Source organism: Cornus florida, unplaced genomic scaffold (genome assembly GCF_030987335.1).
Source record: "Cornus florida cultivar Cherokee Brave unplaced genomic scaffold, ASM3098733v1 CherokeeBrave_3.0.0_Hap2_Chr01, whole genome shotgun sequence".
Classification (NCBI taxonomy): Eukaryota; Viridiplantae; Streptophyta; class Magnoliopsida; order Cornales; family Cornaceae; genus Cornus; species Cornus florida.
In genome coordinates, this window is record NW_026775571.1 from 108,637,591 (window position 1) to 108,655,597 (window position 18,007).

At 37.7% G+C, this 18,007-nt stretch overlaps 1 protein-coding gene and 1 long non-coding RNA gene across 2 annotated transcripts; both read left to right on the forward strand.

Moving 5' to 3' along the window:
• The first annotated feature begins 3,925 nt into the window (after positions 1–3,925).
• Positions 3,926–4,850, forward strand: LOC132280148 (uncharacterized). Its single transcript, XM_059782280.1, has 3 exons — positions 3,926–4,070; positions 4,196–4,757; positions 4,847–4,850. Exons 1-3 carry the CDS (start codon positions 3,926–3,928, stop codon positions 4,848–4,850), a joined length of 711 nt encoding a protein of 236 aa, XP_059638263.1.
• A 12-nt stretch (positions 4,851–4,862) lies between these two features.
• LOC132314709 (uncharacterized) lies at positions 4,863–5,422 on the forward strand. The gene is made up of 3 exons (XR_009483500.1): positions 4,863–5,005; positions 5,125–5,243; positions 5,343–5,422. It is a non-coding gene; the product is annotated as an uncharacterized LOC132314709 (long non-coding RNA).
• Positions 5,423–18,007: the final 12,585 nt, after the last annotated feature.

Below are 18,007 nucleotides of genomic sequence, written 5' to 3' on the forward strand. Positions count from 1 at the left end.
TATTGTGTTCTATTGTGTGTGCTTTATGTGTTTCTTTTTCGTCAAGTATCAGTTAATTACCGTTTTGGAGGAATAACGTTAATTATGCTAGGATTGTAGGCATGTGATCATAAGATTTGGTTAGTATATCTAATTTTAGTCAATCAAATGAACCTAGACATGCGTGGTTGTAGTATGTGTTCAGGATGGGATAAGAAAAACCAGCAGTTTTGAGTCAAATGATATAAATTCATTGGATAAGCTGTAACGTCATGCTGGTTTATCGAAGGAACTGGCTTGGCTGAATATCTTCTAGGAAAATTTTAAACAGGTGTTCCTAAGTCAGTAAGAGGATTTTGGTACTGGTTTAAGTACTTGTTGGAATGACACCGACTGAGGATAGTAAACGAATTTACTAGTCATCAGTCAATTCTTAATCAAGAATTTTATTCTCATTAGGGGGTGTCATTAGGAGGAAGTGCTGGCGATGCATATCAAGGAGGAGGCAGAGTCACTCATTTGCACAAATAATATGGAAATTTTTTTAGGTTACCGTTCGCAACAAGTAGTTGTTGCTTGAAAATTGTTAACTATTTAGAGGATGAAAAGATTTCCATATGCGGTTGCAGTTAGACGGGATGTCTAATAGACTCTTACTTGTGTTAGAAAAGTAAGATGTTAAAGACTTGAAGATGAGACCGAACAACTAATATATGTTTCAAAGTCTGATGTCTGGTAAATAATCTAGATGGACCGTCAGAGATCATTATATCCTTACGGCCACTTCTCATGCTAGAGCGGGACTGATAGAGTAGTTTCCACGGATCTGGGTGGGAGATTTCTGATTCTACACAAGGGTCAGGATTCTGGTTGGGATATCGGTTGACTGATAAAACTAAATCAGCTTCACTTTGTCTATTTTGGGAACTAGTAAGATATCAGTTCCTACGAATGGCACGAATTACGAAATGGCTTGGATGGATAGATGTGGTGATTCACACTTTGCATTAAGCTTCATCGGGTGAAAGTAATAGGGAGGAGGATGATCTTATCAGCCGAGAAGGTAATTGAGTTTTAGCATATGGAAATATTAACGCTTGTTATTACCAGGGAAAGGGAGGCGGTCAACTTAGAATATTTGAACTGACCCCACAGGAAGTCGTACTTTACTCAGAGGAGTTTAAGGTACTGAAGGAGGCTTGGTAGATGTCTTACTGATTCCCGGATGGTCGGAGTGACTGAGATGTAAAATTCATAAATTTTACGGTGCAGTCAAATGGATAGGAGTTACAGCACACATAGTTGTCAAAGGCGCCGGAGGCGCGCGCCTGAGGTGCAAGGCACCTCCAGGCACCAGGTTAGCGCCTTGAGTGTACTCAAGGCGGTTGGGTTATATAAGGCGTGCGCCTTTACGATCAAGGCGCCAGGCTACAGGCGCTAGAAAGGCGCGCTCGCATGAAACTTTTATTTTTAACTTCTTTTCCTTATTTTTTTTTGTTTTGTTTGTGACTCTGTAGTCTATAACTCTGTATTGTTATATTATTTGTATTTTGTATTGTATTATTTTAAACTTGAAAGCTCAAAGCCAAAGCCTATTGCAAGTTTGCAACATAAAAAACGAAAAAAAAAAAAAAAGAGAAGCAAAGGAAAGAAGAACACAGAGTCACAGATTGACAGAGGCAGCGAAGTACTCACTCGGGACTCTCGGATCTGCGTCGGCTCTCTCCAGGTTAGTTCTTCTTCTTCTCTCCTTCTCTTCTTCTTCTCTCCTCATTCTTTTCTCAGATCTGCCGGATCGGTGATTCGGTCAGTTTTTTTTTTTTTTTTTCTTCTTCTTTTCTTCTCTCGAGTCTGGGCCCTGGGGCCTCTCGGCTCTTTCTTGCAGATTTATTTCTATTTTTCATTTATTTCTATTTTTCTTCTTCTTTTTATTTTTTTTTATTTATTTTTTTGCCTCCAGTTTTATTGTTCTTTTTCTTTTTTCTTTTTTTCTTCTTCTTTTCTTGAGTCTCGGCACTCTCCTAGCAGATTTGTTTGTTTGTTTTTTTTTTTCTTCTTTTTATTTATTTTTTGTTTCTCCAGTATTTTATTTATTTATTTTTTCAATTTCGGCTCTCTCCTGAGTCCTGAGTCCTGGCAGATTTTTTTTTTTTTTTTTTTCTCTTCTCTTCAGTCTCGGCTTTCTCCTGGCAGATTTTTTTTTTTTTTCTTTTTATTATTATTATTATTTTTTTCTTACTCCAGTTTTTTTATTTTTTTTTCATTTTTTTATTTTTTATTTATTTATTTGTGTGAGGTACTTTATATTAACTTGATTTATTTGTGTGAACAGTTGTATTTGTTCCATTCTAACATGTTGGTTTGAGGAAATGCATTTTTATCTAATTTTGTTAAAATGAAATAAATAGTTAGTAACAATGTTTGTTATTATTTTGCATCTGAACTAATCATCCTTACTCATTAACCTATTTACCGAGCCCATTGAGTAAATAGTTAGAAACAATGTTTGTTTTGCATACTACTCTACAATGTGCAAAAAAAAAAAAATGTCAAGCATTTGGATTCAAAGAGAAACACACAAGCGCACACACTTGAACACCTGATTTACCAAAGTCCTTGTCGTGATATGTGCAGAATTTGTAGATGATAAAAGTTTTAAGTAAATTATCAATGAAACCTTATTTTTGCATCTAGCAAACTGTTAAGTAAGTTGACTAACAATACAATTGAACAACAGTACAATGAATGATTTGAATTTTCTTATCTCTCATGCTATCCAATATATTCCAGAAGTGTTAGACGTTCACCTGCACTGGTGAACTTGAACATTATACGAAATTGATCCTTTCTAGTAAAAACAAATTAAAAATTAGCTTCCTGCCCATCCACTTCTAATAATAAAATCATAGCATGCATCCAATTTGAGATAGTGACCAAATTCTAATGAGAGTTTGAGACCTTAAAGAATAATATTTTGTTTTTTGCATTCTGCCAAAGCTTTGTATTTATTTTTTTAAATTGAAATGTTAATATTGCAAATTGCTTTGAAGCTCTGTATTTATTTATTTATTTGCCAGAGTTGTTGCAGACACTGATTACATGATACTATTATTTTGTTATCTTGAATTTGATTGTAGTTTGTACTTTAAAAGATGCCTAGTGATGGTTCAAGAAAGGATCCGGCATGGAATTACTCACATTTGGAGAATCCGAAAGATACAAATGCCGTCACTTGTAATTTTTGTGCAAAAGTTACAAAAGGAGGTATTTATCGGGCTAAACAACACTTAGCTGGAGGGTATAGAAATGTGAGTGCATGCCCAAGATGCCCATCTAGTGTTAGAGAAGAAATCAAAGAGTACATGAGTAAGAAAAAGGAAGAAAAAGATCAAATGAATTTGTTACCTAGTGATGAAATTAATTTCATTGATGGAGAGGATGAGGATGACATTATGGAAGTTAACAATCGAGGAAAAAGGGTAGCCAGTGCAGGCAGTGCTAGTGTCAATTCCTCAAAGATGCAAAAGCAAAAGGGACCGATTGATTTATATTTCACTCCCAGACCGAAAATTGTGGTACAAAAAAGAAAGGAGGGGGGAAAACAAACAGCCATTAATGATGCATGCAAGAAAGAGTTGAGAGGAAGAGCGTGTGCTGCTTTTGCAAGGTGGATGTATGATGCAGGAATTGCATTCAATGCTGTTAAGTATGATAGCTTTGCCGAGGTTGTTGAAGCAATTGGACAATATGGTCCTGGCATGAAACCACCTAGTTATCATGAGGTGAGAGTTCCTTTGCTTAGGAAGGAATTGGATAATACCAATGCTTTGATGAATGACCATAGGGGGGAGTGGTCAAAATTTGGATACTCATTAATGGCAGATGGGTGGACAGACAAGAGAGGGGAACATTGCTTAATTTCCTAGTAAATAGTCAAAGGGGAACCATGTTTATTGAGTCGATAGATACTTCTTCTTTTTCAAAGGATGGTGACAAGATGTTTGACTTACTTAATAAATTTGTGAACCGCATTGGAGTAGCAAATGTCGTCCAAGTTGTCACAGATAGTGAGTCAAGCAATAAGTATGCCGGTAAGAATGTTCAATGTTTATAACTTTTAGAGTTTACATTCTTTACAAATATATAATTTAAATCAATTTTGATTTACTCATTCTCTTTATATCATTTTTTCTTTTTTCCGTTTGGTTTCAAATAGGGAGGATGTTTGAGAAAGAACACCCACATTTGTATTGGACCCCATGTGCTACTCATTGCTTAGACTTGATGTTGGAAGACATTGGGAAAATACCTTCCATCTCTAGAACAATGCAGAAGGCAGTGGAGTTGAATAGTTATATTTATATAGGACCAAAGTTGTTGAACATTATGAGGAACTTTACTCACAAAAAGGAGTTGCTTAGGCCTGCTAAGACTCGATTTGCTACATGTTTCATCACATTATCAAGTATTCACAAGCAAAAGAATAACTTGAGAAAGATGTTTACTTCAGAAGAATGGAATCGTAGTAAATGGGCGAAAGAGGAAGCCGGTAAAAGAGTTGCTTCTTATGTTTTGATGCCTTCCTTTTGGAACAACATTGTCTTTAGCCTTAAGGTTTCCGGTCTTCTTATTCCGGTTTTGAGATTAGTTGATGGCGAGAGAAAGACTCCCATAGGATATATTTATGCGGCTATGGATAGGGCTAAAGAAGCCATTGCAAAATCATTTGAGGGAGTAGAAGATAAATACTCAGATATTTTTGAAATAATTGATAAGAGGTGGAATGTTCAACTTCATCGCCCTTTACATGCAACAGGTTATTATTTGAACCCAGAATACTTTTATTCAAATTCAAAAATTGAAGAAGATGAAGAGATTGCAAAAGGTTTGTATGCATGCATTGCAAGGTTAGTCCCGGATGTCAAAGACCAAGACAAAATTACTGAGGAGCTGTCCTTATATTCTAAAGCTGAGGGCCTCTTTGGTAATCCCTTTGCTATTAGACAGAGAAGTACACGAGGACCAGGTAAAGTGGTAAAGTATGTTAAGTTAGTATAGCTAAGTGTTAAAATTATTTTGACAATAGAGTCGATAGAAAGATGAAGCTAAAGTTACTAAACATCATTATTAAATTTTTTTTAATAGCTAATTGGTGGGAAGCTTATGGCAAGTCAACAAAACTTCTCCAAAAGTTTGCTATAAAGGTTTTAAGCCTTACTTGCAGTTCTTCTGGTTATGAACGAAATTGGAGCGTGTTTGAGCATGTAAGTATATACTATTTACTAACTAGGCTTGTAATTTAATTGTTGAAAATTAAAATTTTAATTTTTTATACTTACTAGTTAAAGTTGAATTTATTGCAGCTTCATAACAAGAAAAGAAATAGGCTCGCTCAAACAACGTTGAATGATTTAGTGTTCATCAAATATAATAGAGCATTGAGGCATCGATATAATATGCGTGACACTCTTGATCCCATTTTACTCAATGACATTGATGAGAGCAACGAGTGGTTGACGGGGAGGATAGATGATTCTGATGCAGAACATGATCTAGGCTATGAAGATGATTCCTTGACATGGGGTGATGTTGCTAATTTTGCTGGTATTGGAGAGGCAAGCAGGCCGCAACGGTCTACTAGATCAAAATCTAGTTCTAATTCAAGGTTACCAACAAAGGGAGCAGGAAGTTCTTCAGTTTGACTTGTGGATAAGGATGAGGATGATTCAGATGAGATAGAAAAGGATCCTGAGAATTATGAATCATTTAGTGACGATCAAAATGATGTTATGCTTATTGATGACGAGGATGATATTTAGATTCATTGGTGTTGTCTTCTTAGGAAGAATGATGTTTATGTTTGTTTTTGTTTTATCTTATACTTCTCCTTAGTTGACTTTTGCATCTTTATGTTAATATGTTTGATTATTCACTGTTTTGAACTCAAGTACTTGATTTACTTGGTTTTGGCATCTTTATGTTGAATATTTAACTTAAGTAATTCATTTAGTTGACTTTTACATCTTTCTATATACTATTGCATGATTTGCATCTTTAATACTTTATTGGGTGGGTTTTGTTTTTTTTTTCTTCCAACGTGCGCCTTGCTTCAGTCGGGCGCGCGTCTCGCCTTGCGCCTCAGGCTCCAGGAGGCATTTGCACTTTTGTGCGCCTTGAGCCTTTAACAACTATGACAGCACGACTTACCAGATTCGTCTTGGTGAGACGATACGAATAGAGACATGAACATGACTGTCTCAAAGTGTATCACCTGCTAACAAGGTGGAAAATTGAGGCTCGAATATCATTGGAGGTTTTAACCACTTCCTATATCAACAGGGAAGTAGGACTAATTAGGAGGTAGATGGTTGGTAGAAACTACCGACATTGTTTGGAATTTTAATTCCATATGGATTAAGAGTTGTGGATAAGCAAGTTCGATGGTGGACATCATGGTGAGTGGTGTTGTTTTGAAGTGTTATGTCAGTTCTACATTGCACTAATAACGGAGTTATAGTAGGTGGTTATCTCTTATAAGGATTAAACATTGCTATGGCAACGGAGTCTTTGAACGTATTAGAGCAACAACTATGCTTCGCATCTCTAAATGGGAGATTTAATCGCACTATAATATTGGATCATGGCAAATATGCTTAGGATATATATCCTAGGTTGGCATGGGTAATTGAAAGCGTTACTTAGCTTTTCAGTTATTATCTATGATGTTGTTGGTACAAGGGGGTTATTGCGACAATGTTTGGGATTTTGGGATAGTATGTTGTACAGACCTCTCACTAGTTGGTCTGATGTGAAGCGAGGGTATATAATAAGACCTTGTCATCTTTAAGGATACATCGGAGAGATGTACTCTCTTTTGTAGGGGATTGCGCGTGGTTTGAAGGCGGTAGTCGAATTTAGTAAATGGTTGAACTCGTGTCTTTGAGTTCCTATCTGGAAATGGTTGGTTAGGATGTCTTCCATATAGAAAGCAACGTGGTTTGTGGAGGAAAGTCAGTTTTACGTATTAAATTGACTTTTCATCGATTTTGTGTATCTATTTAGGCAATAGCCTATAGTTCGACATAACAAACATGTTCAGCGTTGCATGTGTAGGAATTTTATGTGTACTCTATGGCACTTAAAGGATTACGAACTTAGTATCCTGATGTGAATATTGGGTAAGGATAATTTGTTGCGTAATACAACATAAGGATAGTTTTTGGTATTTCTTAACTAACGGTACCATAAAATTTTCTCTAAGGATATGGAATTCAGTGGAGCCCGTACATAGCGGCAGAATCTACAACGGAACGGAACTAAATTTAAAATAAAAGAATTCAGAGATTCGTGAATTCCTAGGACGGAATTTCTTTTGTTAGGGGGGAAGAATGTAATACCCCTAATATTTAAAAGGATATAGTTGGAATTTAAATTAAATTTTCTTTGAATTTTGTTTTCATTTTTATTTAATTATTTGGATTTTGTGTTTTGTGTGAGTATTTGGCTATATGTTTAATTAGCATTGTTTTTGTGTTAAATTAATTGCTTATTTGTTTTAATTTAATTGGATGATTAATTGGTATTTTAAAGTAATTGATTATTTGTTTTAATTTAATTGATTGATTAATTGGTTTTAACTGACGTGTGTTGTATATGGCTTATATGGTTTAAATATTAAGTTTAGGGTTTATGTGGTATAGCTGTCATATAATGAGTCATGGAAATTAGGATTAGGGTTTTAATGGAGCCTATATATATATAAGTTGTAGGTCTGGCAAGGGTTTTAAAAAAAAACAAACTATGTTCCCGTAACTAGAGAAACAGAGAGGCTGAGGGGTAAAACATGAAAGGAAAACTGGGAAAAGGCTTTCAGCAATGTAACTGAAGGTCGTATCAAGGAGGAAGGAATGGTTTACTGTGAGATTGAACTGGGGCAGTGATTAGAGGAATGAACAGTCTTGGAGAAGCTCTGAAACTTAGAGACGACGATGAAGATTTCAAACCGGAATCTTAAGGCAAGTTTCAGTCTATTCCTTTCCTGTAAACTTGTGTTCTGTGCATCTTATATAGACTCCAGGAATGTAATTAAACTTTTAAAAATGGACTTAATGCATGCTAGATGTTTTCTGTAATTTGTTTTGCGTTTTTTTAAAGTTTAAACTTATTGTTGCATAAACTATTCTGTTGTGAGTTTACTTTCTATCGATTGATTTACACTGGAGTATGAGGGGTTCTAGGACTGTAAGAAACTTAAATAGAGTTCTAAAGATGCTACAAAGGTTTGCGGATAGGATGGGAAGCTTTGCCGGAAGCACAGAAGGAAACCGAATGAAGCAGAGATGAGTTTGGAGCAGAGGAGAAGGCTCAAAGTGAGAGAGAGAGGGCTCCAAATTGTGGGAGCCGTCTCCCCCTTCTTAGAGCCGGCTCCAAGGGGTTAGGGAGCCGGCTCTAGGTAGAATAGAGCCTGCTCTTTTATTTTAGAGCAGGCTCCCTTGGTTAAGACACGTTTGGATGCATTTTGGAGCTATTTGGGCACTGTTTGGGCTAAGTTTGAAATTCTAAATGGTTTTAGGGACTGGAATGAGAATTCTAAAAGTATTTTCAAGGTTTTTTAATTCCTCTAATTGTATATTTTGGTTCATAGGGCAAATGGAATAAACAGTGTAAACATAAGTGACTTTGTACGCTGCTAACGGATAGGAAGGACTAGTGCGCTAAGTTTTGTTTTAAAAATTTAACGGACTATTGCATGGAATCTAAATATGATATTATGCTATATTAGAACTCATCATGAATAATTTATCCTAATATGCTAAGGATTTTCACAGTGTGGGAGTTTTAAGTAATGACGCACATTGTTGGCAATTGTAAAGTATCTAGTTGTGTAAATTTAATTTAGCAACTTAGATGACTGGAGGATGGTTCTAAAATCTATGTTAGATATAGAATAGGGTCATGTATTTATTAGACCTTATTTGTGCATAGGTTGGATTTTAATTAAGGAACTAATAAATTAGGTTCCATTTATTAAATGGAGATTGTTATTTTAATGGTTAAACTGTTCTTTATGTTTCAGCAACTATTGGTTAATACTGTGGATTTTTCTGAGTTATAGTTTGGCATTCTCAGCTTTGTAATTGACTCTTACTATTGTTAATATTGTCAACTGCTGGACTGTACTATGGGTTAGTTAAAATTTAATTAAATGAATTAAATTGTCAATGACATCGATGGATACTGGATCTTAACTTAATGAATTATTAAACTTTGTCTCGTTAATTACATGGATGGATTCTGGATTGCAAGTTGATGAACTGTTTAAACTCTGTATATCAACTATTTGGATTACGTGGGTATGATTTGATGAACTGTTGAAAATGTTGCATCATTCAAGGATCATTTGCATTATATGTACCGGTATGGGACGGTGACATATCAGGGATGGATTAGATCAAAAAGCGAAGTCCTATCCCTTCATCCATAAGGAATGGATTAACTAAAACAGTTAAATCCTACATAGATGCATGTCCTATCAACTAAAACAGTTGAACGACATAATGGATATTTGTTTTATCTTTTTGCACTATGAAGGAATTTATATATATATTTATGGTACCGTGATACGAGCTTGAGTCTCCTGATCACGGTTAGGGTGCGTATATCGCAAAGGTTGAGTAGCTGGATATAGTTAATGTTCCCTGGTAGGTCTAGGTACTTGGCCGCTGGAAAGCGTGTTTTATATGTCACATTCTACCCAGGCTGAACTATGTTATAGGCTAGTGAGCATCCTGTAGTGTGTATTTATATATCTATGGACTATTGTAGATATTGCCGAGTTATCTAGGATGTATCTGCGTATCGGGTTTATATAAAAAATGTAGTAGATTGGAACTTGCATGTGGGCCTGACCCACTCCTATTTTTCAGGTATTTGCCAGTTCCAGCTTAGAGTTTGATCGTGTTGATGCAAATACAGACACTCATTCTACCGATTACATAGGATTTCCTTCCTATTATGGTTTTGGATTTTAATTCTGTAAATTTATCTAAAGATTTGTATTTAGGGGTCCACCAGGTGGATTCCCGAGTTGTACGGATTTAAATTATATTAAATTATTATTTAAGGTTTGAGGATTTTCATATTAGTATTCTTTCTATTTATTATTATTTAAATCTTACTTCAGTTTTATTCCTGTTTATTTACATATTGATTGTTTGGTATCCCTCGGATCTGTGCTCGGACTTGATCACCCGTGGCTCTAAAAACGAGGGGTATCACAGCAACGGGGAAAGACTAAAGGCAAGTTCTAACCTCATCTCTTTCCCTTTTACTCGTGTTCTTTGCATGCCTAAGTGGTTCCAGGAAATCATTAAACGGAATTAATTGACTATGCATGTTTAGAACTCATTATATCAGTATGTGCTAAAACTTGTTGTAAACTGTTTGTTTTGTGTCCAACTGTGTAATTGTTCTTTTAAATTACTGTTAATCAATGCATGAAGGAAGTAGATGGGTTTTCTCTGGGTAGGTCTGAACACAAATAAAAGTGTTAGAAGTTGTAACAGAGAGGGACGGATGTAGTGTAGCCAAACGGAGATGAAACAAGCAGACAGAGGAGAGAGGGAAGAGGAGACGGGTCCATGGAACCATGGATCCGGCTCTACATGGTTAGAAGCCGGCTCTTCCATGGTTGGAGCCGGCTCTAGCATGGGTGGAGACAGCTCCACCTTGTGGGAGCCTGCTTTTCTTGTGTTTATTCAGTTTTTTTGAGTTTCTGCGAGTTCTGGACTGGATTTTTACATGGCAGATGTGTGTAGGAGCTGTGAATGGGAATTGTGGTTGATGTCTGAGATTAATTTAGGTCTTCAGAGAGCTTGTTAATGCATATTCAACCAATTAATATTATTGTTTGGAACAGTATACAATTTCTAAGAGAACTAGTAAACTATTTTGGAGATTTAGGATTTAAACTACACAACTTTAGGTGTAGCAGTTTATTTGGGAATGGAGTTAGGCTATGATTATGTTTCTGTAATAGACTATAAACATGCAGGACTATAGAATGAATTAGATGCCTATAATGGATGAAAGATGTATACTTACATTAACTGTTTTATTCACTCTGGAACAATTGTGTAGTATTATAGGACAAGTATGTAAATTTGTAAAACAAATCTGTCATACTTACTTGGATTTAATTAAGGGTTATATACATGGTCTGTATTATCCATCATGGAACTATGTGGAGAAGTGTTGAATAGACTTGTTAAATAACAAAGTTTTAACATGTTTAATGTGAAGCAGTTGATGTTTACAAATTGAGTAATTGACTGTCGATTGTTGGATATTCTGTATAGTTGATAATTACTTTTATTAGTCGCATTGTCAACTATCAATGTCGGATTATTGTTAGACATACTATATAGTTGATAATTACATTTATTACCTATGTTGTCAACTGTGGATGTTGGATTACATGCACCGGTATGGGACGGTGGCATGCCTAGGTTTGGATTAGTTTCAAAATACTAAGTCCTACCTACACGGAATAAGGGAATGGATATTAAAATAAATCCTACTTATAATTGAGTCAAAGAAGCAGCATAAGCTGAATGACTACTCAGATTACTCGTGAATTATGTTAAGTCAAAGAAGCTGCACAAGCTAAATGACTAACTGGACTTTTTATGGTTAGGACGGATTTTAAATATATGTTATAGTACTGCGATCTGAGCTTGAGTCTCAAAGTCATCGGTTAGGGAGCGTATATGCAATAAGATGCGTAGCTAGATATGAGAGGTTGAGGTATACCCTGTTAGGTCTAGGTACTCATACCCACCTTTGGGTGCGTTTTCGCATGTTGCCTTCTATTCAGGTTGAGACCCCCCTCCGTAGTCCAATGAGAGTCCTGTAGTGTGGATATAATTATGTAATGAACTATTAGCTATTGTTGAATTGCTTAGGATGTATATGCGTATCGAGTTTCTGCGTGGATTGTAGTAGGTTAGAACTTGTTCGTGCGCCTGACCCACTTCTATTTTTCAGGTACACGACAGTTCCAGACTTAGACGTGTTCGTGTTGAGCAGAGGTTTCTACTCACTCTACCGACGACGTAGGACTTCTCTCTATAGCTTATATCAGGATGCTCTTTTAGTTATTCTATTTCAGTTTGGATTTTTATTAGGGGTCCACTAGAGATGGATTCCCGAGTTGTCTGATCTATTGGAGGTTTTGGATTATTGGGATTTAAGTTTTTTTTACTTTAAAGAATTTCATTTTAGCTTCTTCCAGCTTTTATTATTTATTCTTATTTCATTTTGTCATCTGTGTTCGTTTTAAAATATTAATTGTTTGATATTCCCTCTGGTTTGGGTTTGGGCCTGATCAACCCGTGTCACGAATCCGAGGGGTATCACACTCAGCCTCATTATGATGACTCCATTGAATACGCACCAAAGAAATAACCTTATTACGAAGGATTTTATCCCGACGGTCGACAATACGACACAGTGGCTCCAAATATGTCGTATCCAACTACAAATCAATCTCCCCAACATTGATATGCTGATACCGATCCTTATTTCGCAGAAATTTCCGCAACATGGAAACATGAAACACATTGTGCACACGATCTAAATGATCCAAAAGTGCCAATCGATAAGCTACAGTTCCAACTCGGTCCGTAATCATAAATGGCCCAAAAAAAAGCGGAGACAACTTCCCTTTCTTCCCAAAGCGCATTACTCCTTTCGTATGAGATACTTTGAACAGAACCTGATACTCAACCTGAAACTCCAAAGCACGAATGTAACGATCGGCATAACTCTTTTGCCGACTCTAGGCAGTACGCATGCGATCCCTAATAAGAGCGATCTTCTCAGAAGTATCCTTAATAAACTCAGGACCCAAGAATCTGCTATCGCCAACCTCCATCCAACAAACAGGCGATCGACACTGTCGATCGTATAAAGCCTCAAATTGTGCCTTACCAATAGTCTTCTGGAAACTATTGTTATATGCAAACTCCACCAGTGGAAATAAACCTCCCAGTGGCCCTTGAAATTAAGAACACACGACCGAAGCATATCCTCCATGATCTGATTAACTCTCTCAGTCTGTCCATCAGTCTGAGGATGATAAGCAGTACTAAGATGTAACTCTGTACCCAAAGCCTGCTGAAAACTCTTCCAAAATCCTAACACAAAGCTCGAATCCCTGTCTGATATAATAGAGAATAGAATGCCATGCAACTTAATAATTTCTGTAATGTAAAGTCGCGCCAACTGTTTCGAAGTGAAGTCAGTGCGAATAGGTAAGAAATTAACTGACTTAGTCAATCTATCAACAATGACCCAAATAGAATTGTGATCCTTCAATGAATTAGGCAATCCCTCCACAAAATCCATAGAAATGCTCTCCCATTTCTACTCCGGTATAGGTCATGGCTGTACAGCTCCTGGCGGCCTCTGATGATCAATCTTGACCATCTGACAAGTACTACACCGAGAGACAAAAATAACAATGTCCTTTTTCATACCTGTCCACTAAAACTGCCGCTTCCTATCCTGATACATCTTGTCCCCTCCTGGATGAATAGAAAACTCAGAATGGTGAGTCTCCGTCATCACATTTTTCCTCAAATCATCAGCAAAAGGTACCACTAACCATCCCTTATACCTCAAACCTCTATCAGTCCCAACATAGTAAAATGGGACCTCCTTAGAAGTCATCTCTGCAATTTTGTCAATGTACTGCTGATCCGTGAGTTGCGCCTACAAAACCTTGTGAATGATAGAAGGTGCAACTACCATGCAAGCTATGAAAGTATCCGATAACTCATCCACCGTCTTCAAACCATTCCACTCAGTAGTGAATAGAGCAGAAAGACTACCAACAGGTCTGCGATTGAGTGCATCTGCTACCACATTCGCTTTCCCCGGATGGTACTGTATAAAGAAATGATAGTCTTTCAAAAACTCTAACCATCGATGTTGTCTCATATTCAGCTCCCACTGAGTGAACAAATACTGCAGACTCATGTGATCACTAAATAATCTGAAGGATTCTCCCAACAGATAATGCCTCCAAATGCGTAAGGCAAAGACCACAACTATCAACTCCAAATCATGTGTTGAATAATTAAGCTCATGAGGGTTAAGCTTACGAGATCCATACGAAATCGGTTGCTCCTTCTACATCAAAACATACCCAAGACCTTGCAACGAAGCATCTATGTAGACAAGATACTCAATCCCGCTCTGTGGAGTAGATAGAACCGGTGCAGAAGTCAACTTGCGCTTTAGCTCATCAAAAGCTTTCTGATAATGTTCATCCCACACGAACCGTACACCCTTTTTAGTCAGATGAGTGAGTGGCCTCGCTATCTTTGAGAACCCCTGGATGAACCTATGATAATATCCTGCCAATCTGAGGAAACTCCGAATCTCGGTAGGTGAAATAGGCTATCCCCACTCAACCATTGTTGAAACCTTGGCTGGATCTATCGCTATTCCCCTTTCTGACACCACGTGACCAAGAAATTGCACTTTTCGCTGCCAAAATTCACACTTCTCGAACTTGGCATATAACTGGTGCTCACGAAGCGTCTGTGAGACTATACGAAGATGTCTAGCATGATCATCCTCTGACTTAGAATAAATCAAGATATTATCAATGAAGACAATGACAAACTGATCCAAATAAGCCCTGAAGACTCTGTTTATTAAGTCCATGAAAACTGCTGGTGCATTAGTCAGTTCGAAAGGCATGACATGAAACTCATAAGACCCATATCTAGTGAGAAATGTTATCCTCTGAACGTCTTGCTCCCTAACCCACAGTTGATGATATCCAGAACGCAGATCAATCTTAGAGAAGTATGCAGCTCCCTTCAATTGATTAAAAAGATCATCAATCATGGGCAAAGGGTACTTGTTACGAATAGTAACCTTATTTAACTCCCTGTAATCTATACACAGGTGAAGTAAACCATCCTTCTTCTTCACAAACAAAACCTGTGCTCCCTAGGGTGATGTACTCCTACGAATAAAACCCTGGCTGAGTAATTGATGAATCTGATCCCTCAGCTCTCGTATCTCCACTGGTGCCATCCTGTATGGTGCCCTAGCAATAGGCATAGTGCCTGGAGCTAAGTCAATCACAAAATTGATCTCTCGACTAGGTGGCAACCCTGAAATCTCCTGAAAAACATCTAGAAAGTCCTGCACAATTGGTATGCGATCCAATGACACAGTAACCTCCTCATCCGTTTCCTCCTCCACATGGAACAAATATGTACTTGTGATCCCGTGAGAACGTGGCATAGCGACGGTGTATATATCCTGACCAGGTATGGTGAAAACAACAGACCTATCACAACAATTAACTTGGGCATGGTAGTGAGTTAACCAATCCATCCCAAGTATTACGTCATAAGTGTGCATGTCTAGGACCAAAAAATTGGCTAGAAATCTAAGTCTACCAATATCTAGTGTCACAGCCTTATCACTCTCATATAGAATGGCTGTATTACCTAAAGGTGTAGAAATACCCTGAGGTCTACTGCATACCCCCGTCGTCATCCCAGATAAAGCAATAAAAGATCTAGCTACAAATGAGTGTGTAGCACTCGTATAAAATAAAACACGACTTTTTGAACCATGAATAAGAAACATACCCTCAACAGCCTGAGGTGCTTGAACGTCTTGTGGCATAGGGTTATACACCCTGCTATAATGTAACTGTTGTGGTGCCTATCCCTAAGGCTGTGGCGGTGTTGGTAAAGTCGGATATATCTGTCCCTGAATCTGTGGAACCTATGGAGAGGGTAAAGGCACTGGTGCCTTCTACCCCTACTGCACATGATGTCCCTGTCCTTGTCCTACTTTAGGACACTGCCTAGAAGTATAACCATACTCTCCACAAGTGTAACAACTACCCTAGAAAGTACCATATGGCCTCCTCTGTCGATTAGCCTATGGTTGACCCTGTCTTGCCTGTGGTCTCCCATTCTACTGTCTTGCCTGTGGTGCCCCATCCCTGTGAGCATCTGTACCACCCTTGTGCTTCTTCCAAGACTGCTGTCCCTGGAATTTGCCTTTGTCATTTTGTCGGTGTTCATTGCCATTTTCTTTCTCAACTGACTGATTAGCAGAGTCTCTATCACCCCGCTTCTCACCCTTGGCCTATTTGAAGTCCACGGTCAACTGATACTGCTATAAAGCGGCGTCCACCACCTGAGCATAAGTAGTGTAGGCTGGACTACCTGTAATAGCTCGCTTAATAGACCACATGAGTCCCTTAACGAAACTATTATACTTCTTTTCCTTTGTATCCACCTCCTCTAGAGCAAAAAGAGACAAGCGCGTGAACTGTTGCTCATACTCTGCCACTGTCATGTTCTCCTGTTGCAGATTAAGGAACTCCGTCTTCATAGCTGCCCTGACTGTATAAGGAAAGTACTTCTCGTCAAAGCGAGCACTGAACTGATCATAGGTCAATGAAGTCCTCTCCTTTGTGGTGGTAGCTGACTCCCACCACTGAAGTGCATCTCCGACTAGCATTAATGTGGCAAACATCTACTTTTGAATCTCCGTGCACTGAACCAATCAAAGATGTCGCTCGATATCCTTCTTCCGCTGATGAGCTGCTTTCGCATCAGTGGAACCTGTAAACTTAGGTGGGCTTCCCTTTGTGAAAGAACCCCTAGCATTCTCCCAAGAATCAGTTGAAACCACTGGTACCAGTATAGGTGCTTGTTGAACCTGTGGTTGATTCTGAAGTGTAGCTGTCACACCTACTTCTATTGCTTGAGCAATAAGGTCATTGATATGAGGAGGATACTCTAGATCTCTACCTTAATCCTGAGTCTGCTGAACGTCCTCCTACTCTCCATAGAACTGACCATCATCATCCTGAAATTGCCTACAGGCCGCTACCCTTCATCGCTGATTGTTTTGTCTGGTCTAGCATTAACCATTCTGTTAACACAGAAAAACAGACATTAGTATGATTAAACCGAACTGTAGAGTAAGCTACGCGGAAGTCTTATACGATAAAATCCTAGAGACACTGAACTTGGAGTGCTTTGATACCAACTGTGATACCCCTCAAATCTGAGACATGGGTTGATCAGGTCCAAGCCCAAACCTGAGGAAAATATCAAACAATCAATATGTAAATAAGCATAGAGCACAAATATAAAATAAGAATAAAATAATAAAAAGCTGAAAGAATTCTAAAATATAATCCTTAAAAGTTAAATACTTAAAATCCAATAATCTAAAACCTCTATTATAATAACAACTCGGGAATCCATCATGTGGACCCCTAATAATATCCCAAACTGAAACTGAAACAACTGAAATAAAATCTAAAGCTAAACTTAGAAAGTAGTCCTACGTAGTCGGAGGAATGAGTGTATGTATTTGCTCTGCACGACCAAGCTCTAACCTTGGAACTGACGAGCACTTGAAAAATAAGAGAGTGGGTCGGGCCCATATGCAAGTCCTATTCTACTACGATCCATACAGAAACCTGATACGCAGATACATCCTAGATAACTTAACAATATCTAGAGTAGTCCATATATGTATAAGAACACACTATAGGACGATCACTAGTCCAATAGGTCTGTCTCAGTCTGAGTAGAGATACCAAACAAATCGCACATAATGTGGTCATGTGTACCTAGACCTACCAGGGAACAATACATATGTCCAGTTATCCATCTTAGGCAATACACGCACCCTAACCATGGTCCTAAGACTTAAGCTTATACCAAGGCACCATAACATAAATATATAAAGTCCGTATACTCCTAATACACAATATCATCCATCTGGTATAGTGACCTAATATATGCATAACAATCCATCCAGAAACAAAAGTAGGTCATTCAATTATTTTATTGACATGACACAAGTATGAGTTGGACTTAACCTATATGGTTAATCCATACCTCAATCCAGATTAGGTAGGACTTAGTATTTGAACTAATCCATTCCTAGTATGCCACCATCCCATACC

Excerpts from the sequence above, each read along its gene's own strand:
- LOC132280148 (XM_059782280.1), top strand. The coding sequence starts at position 3,926 with ATGTTTATTGAGTCGATAGATACTTCTTCTTTTTCAAAGGATGGTGAC. Across the intron at positions 4,071-4,195 it reads GTCAAGCAATAAGTATGCCG|GGAGGATGTTTGAGAAAGAA; the intron begins GTAAGAATGTTC and ends GGTTTCAAATAG.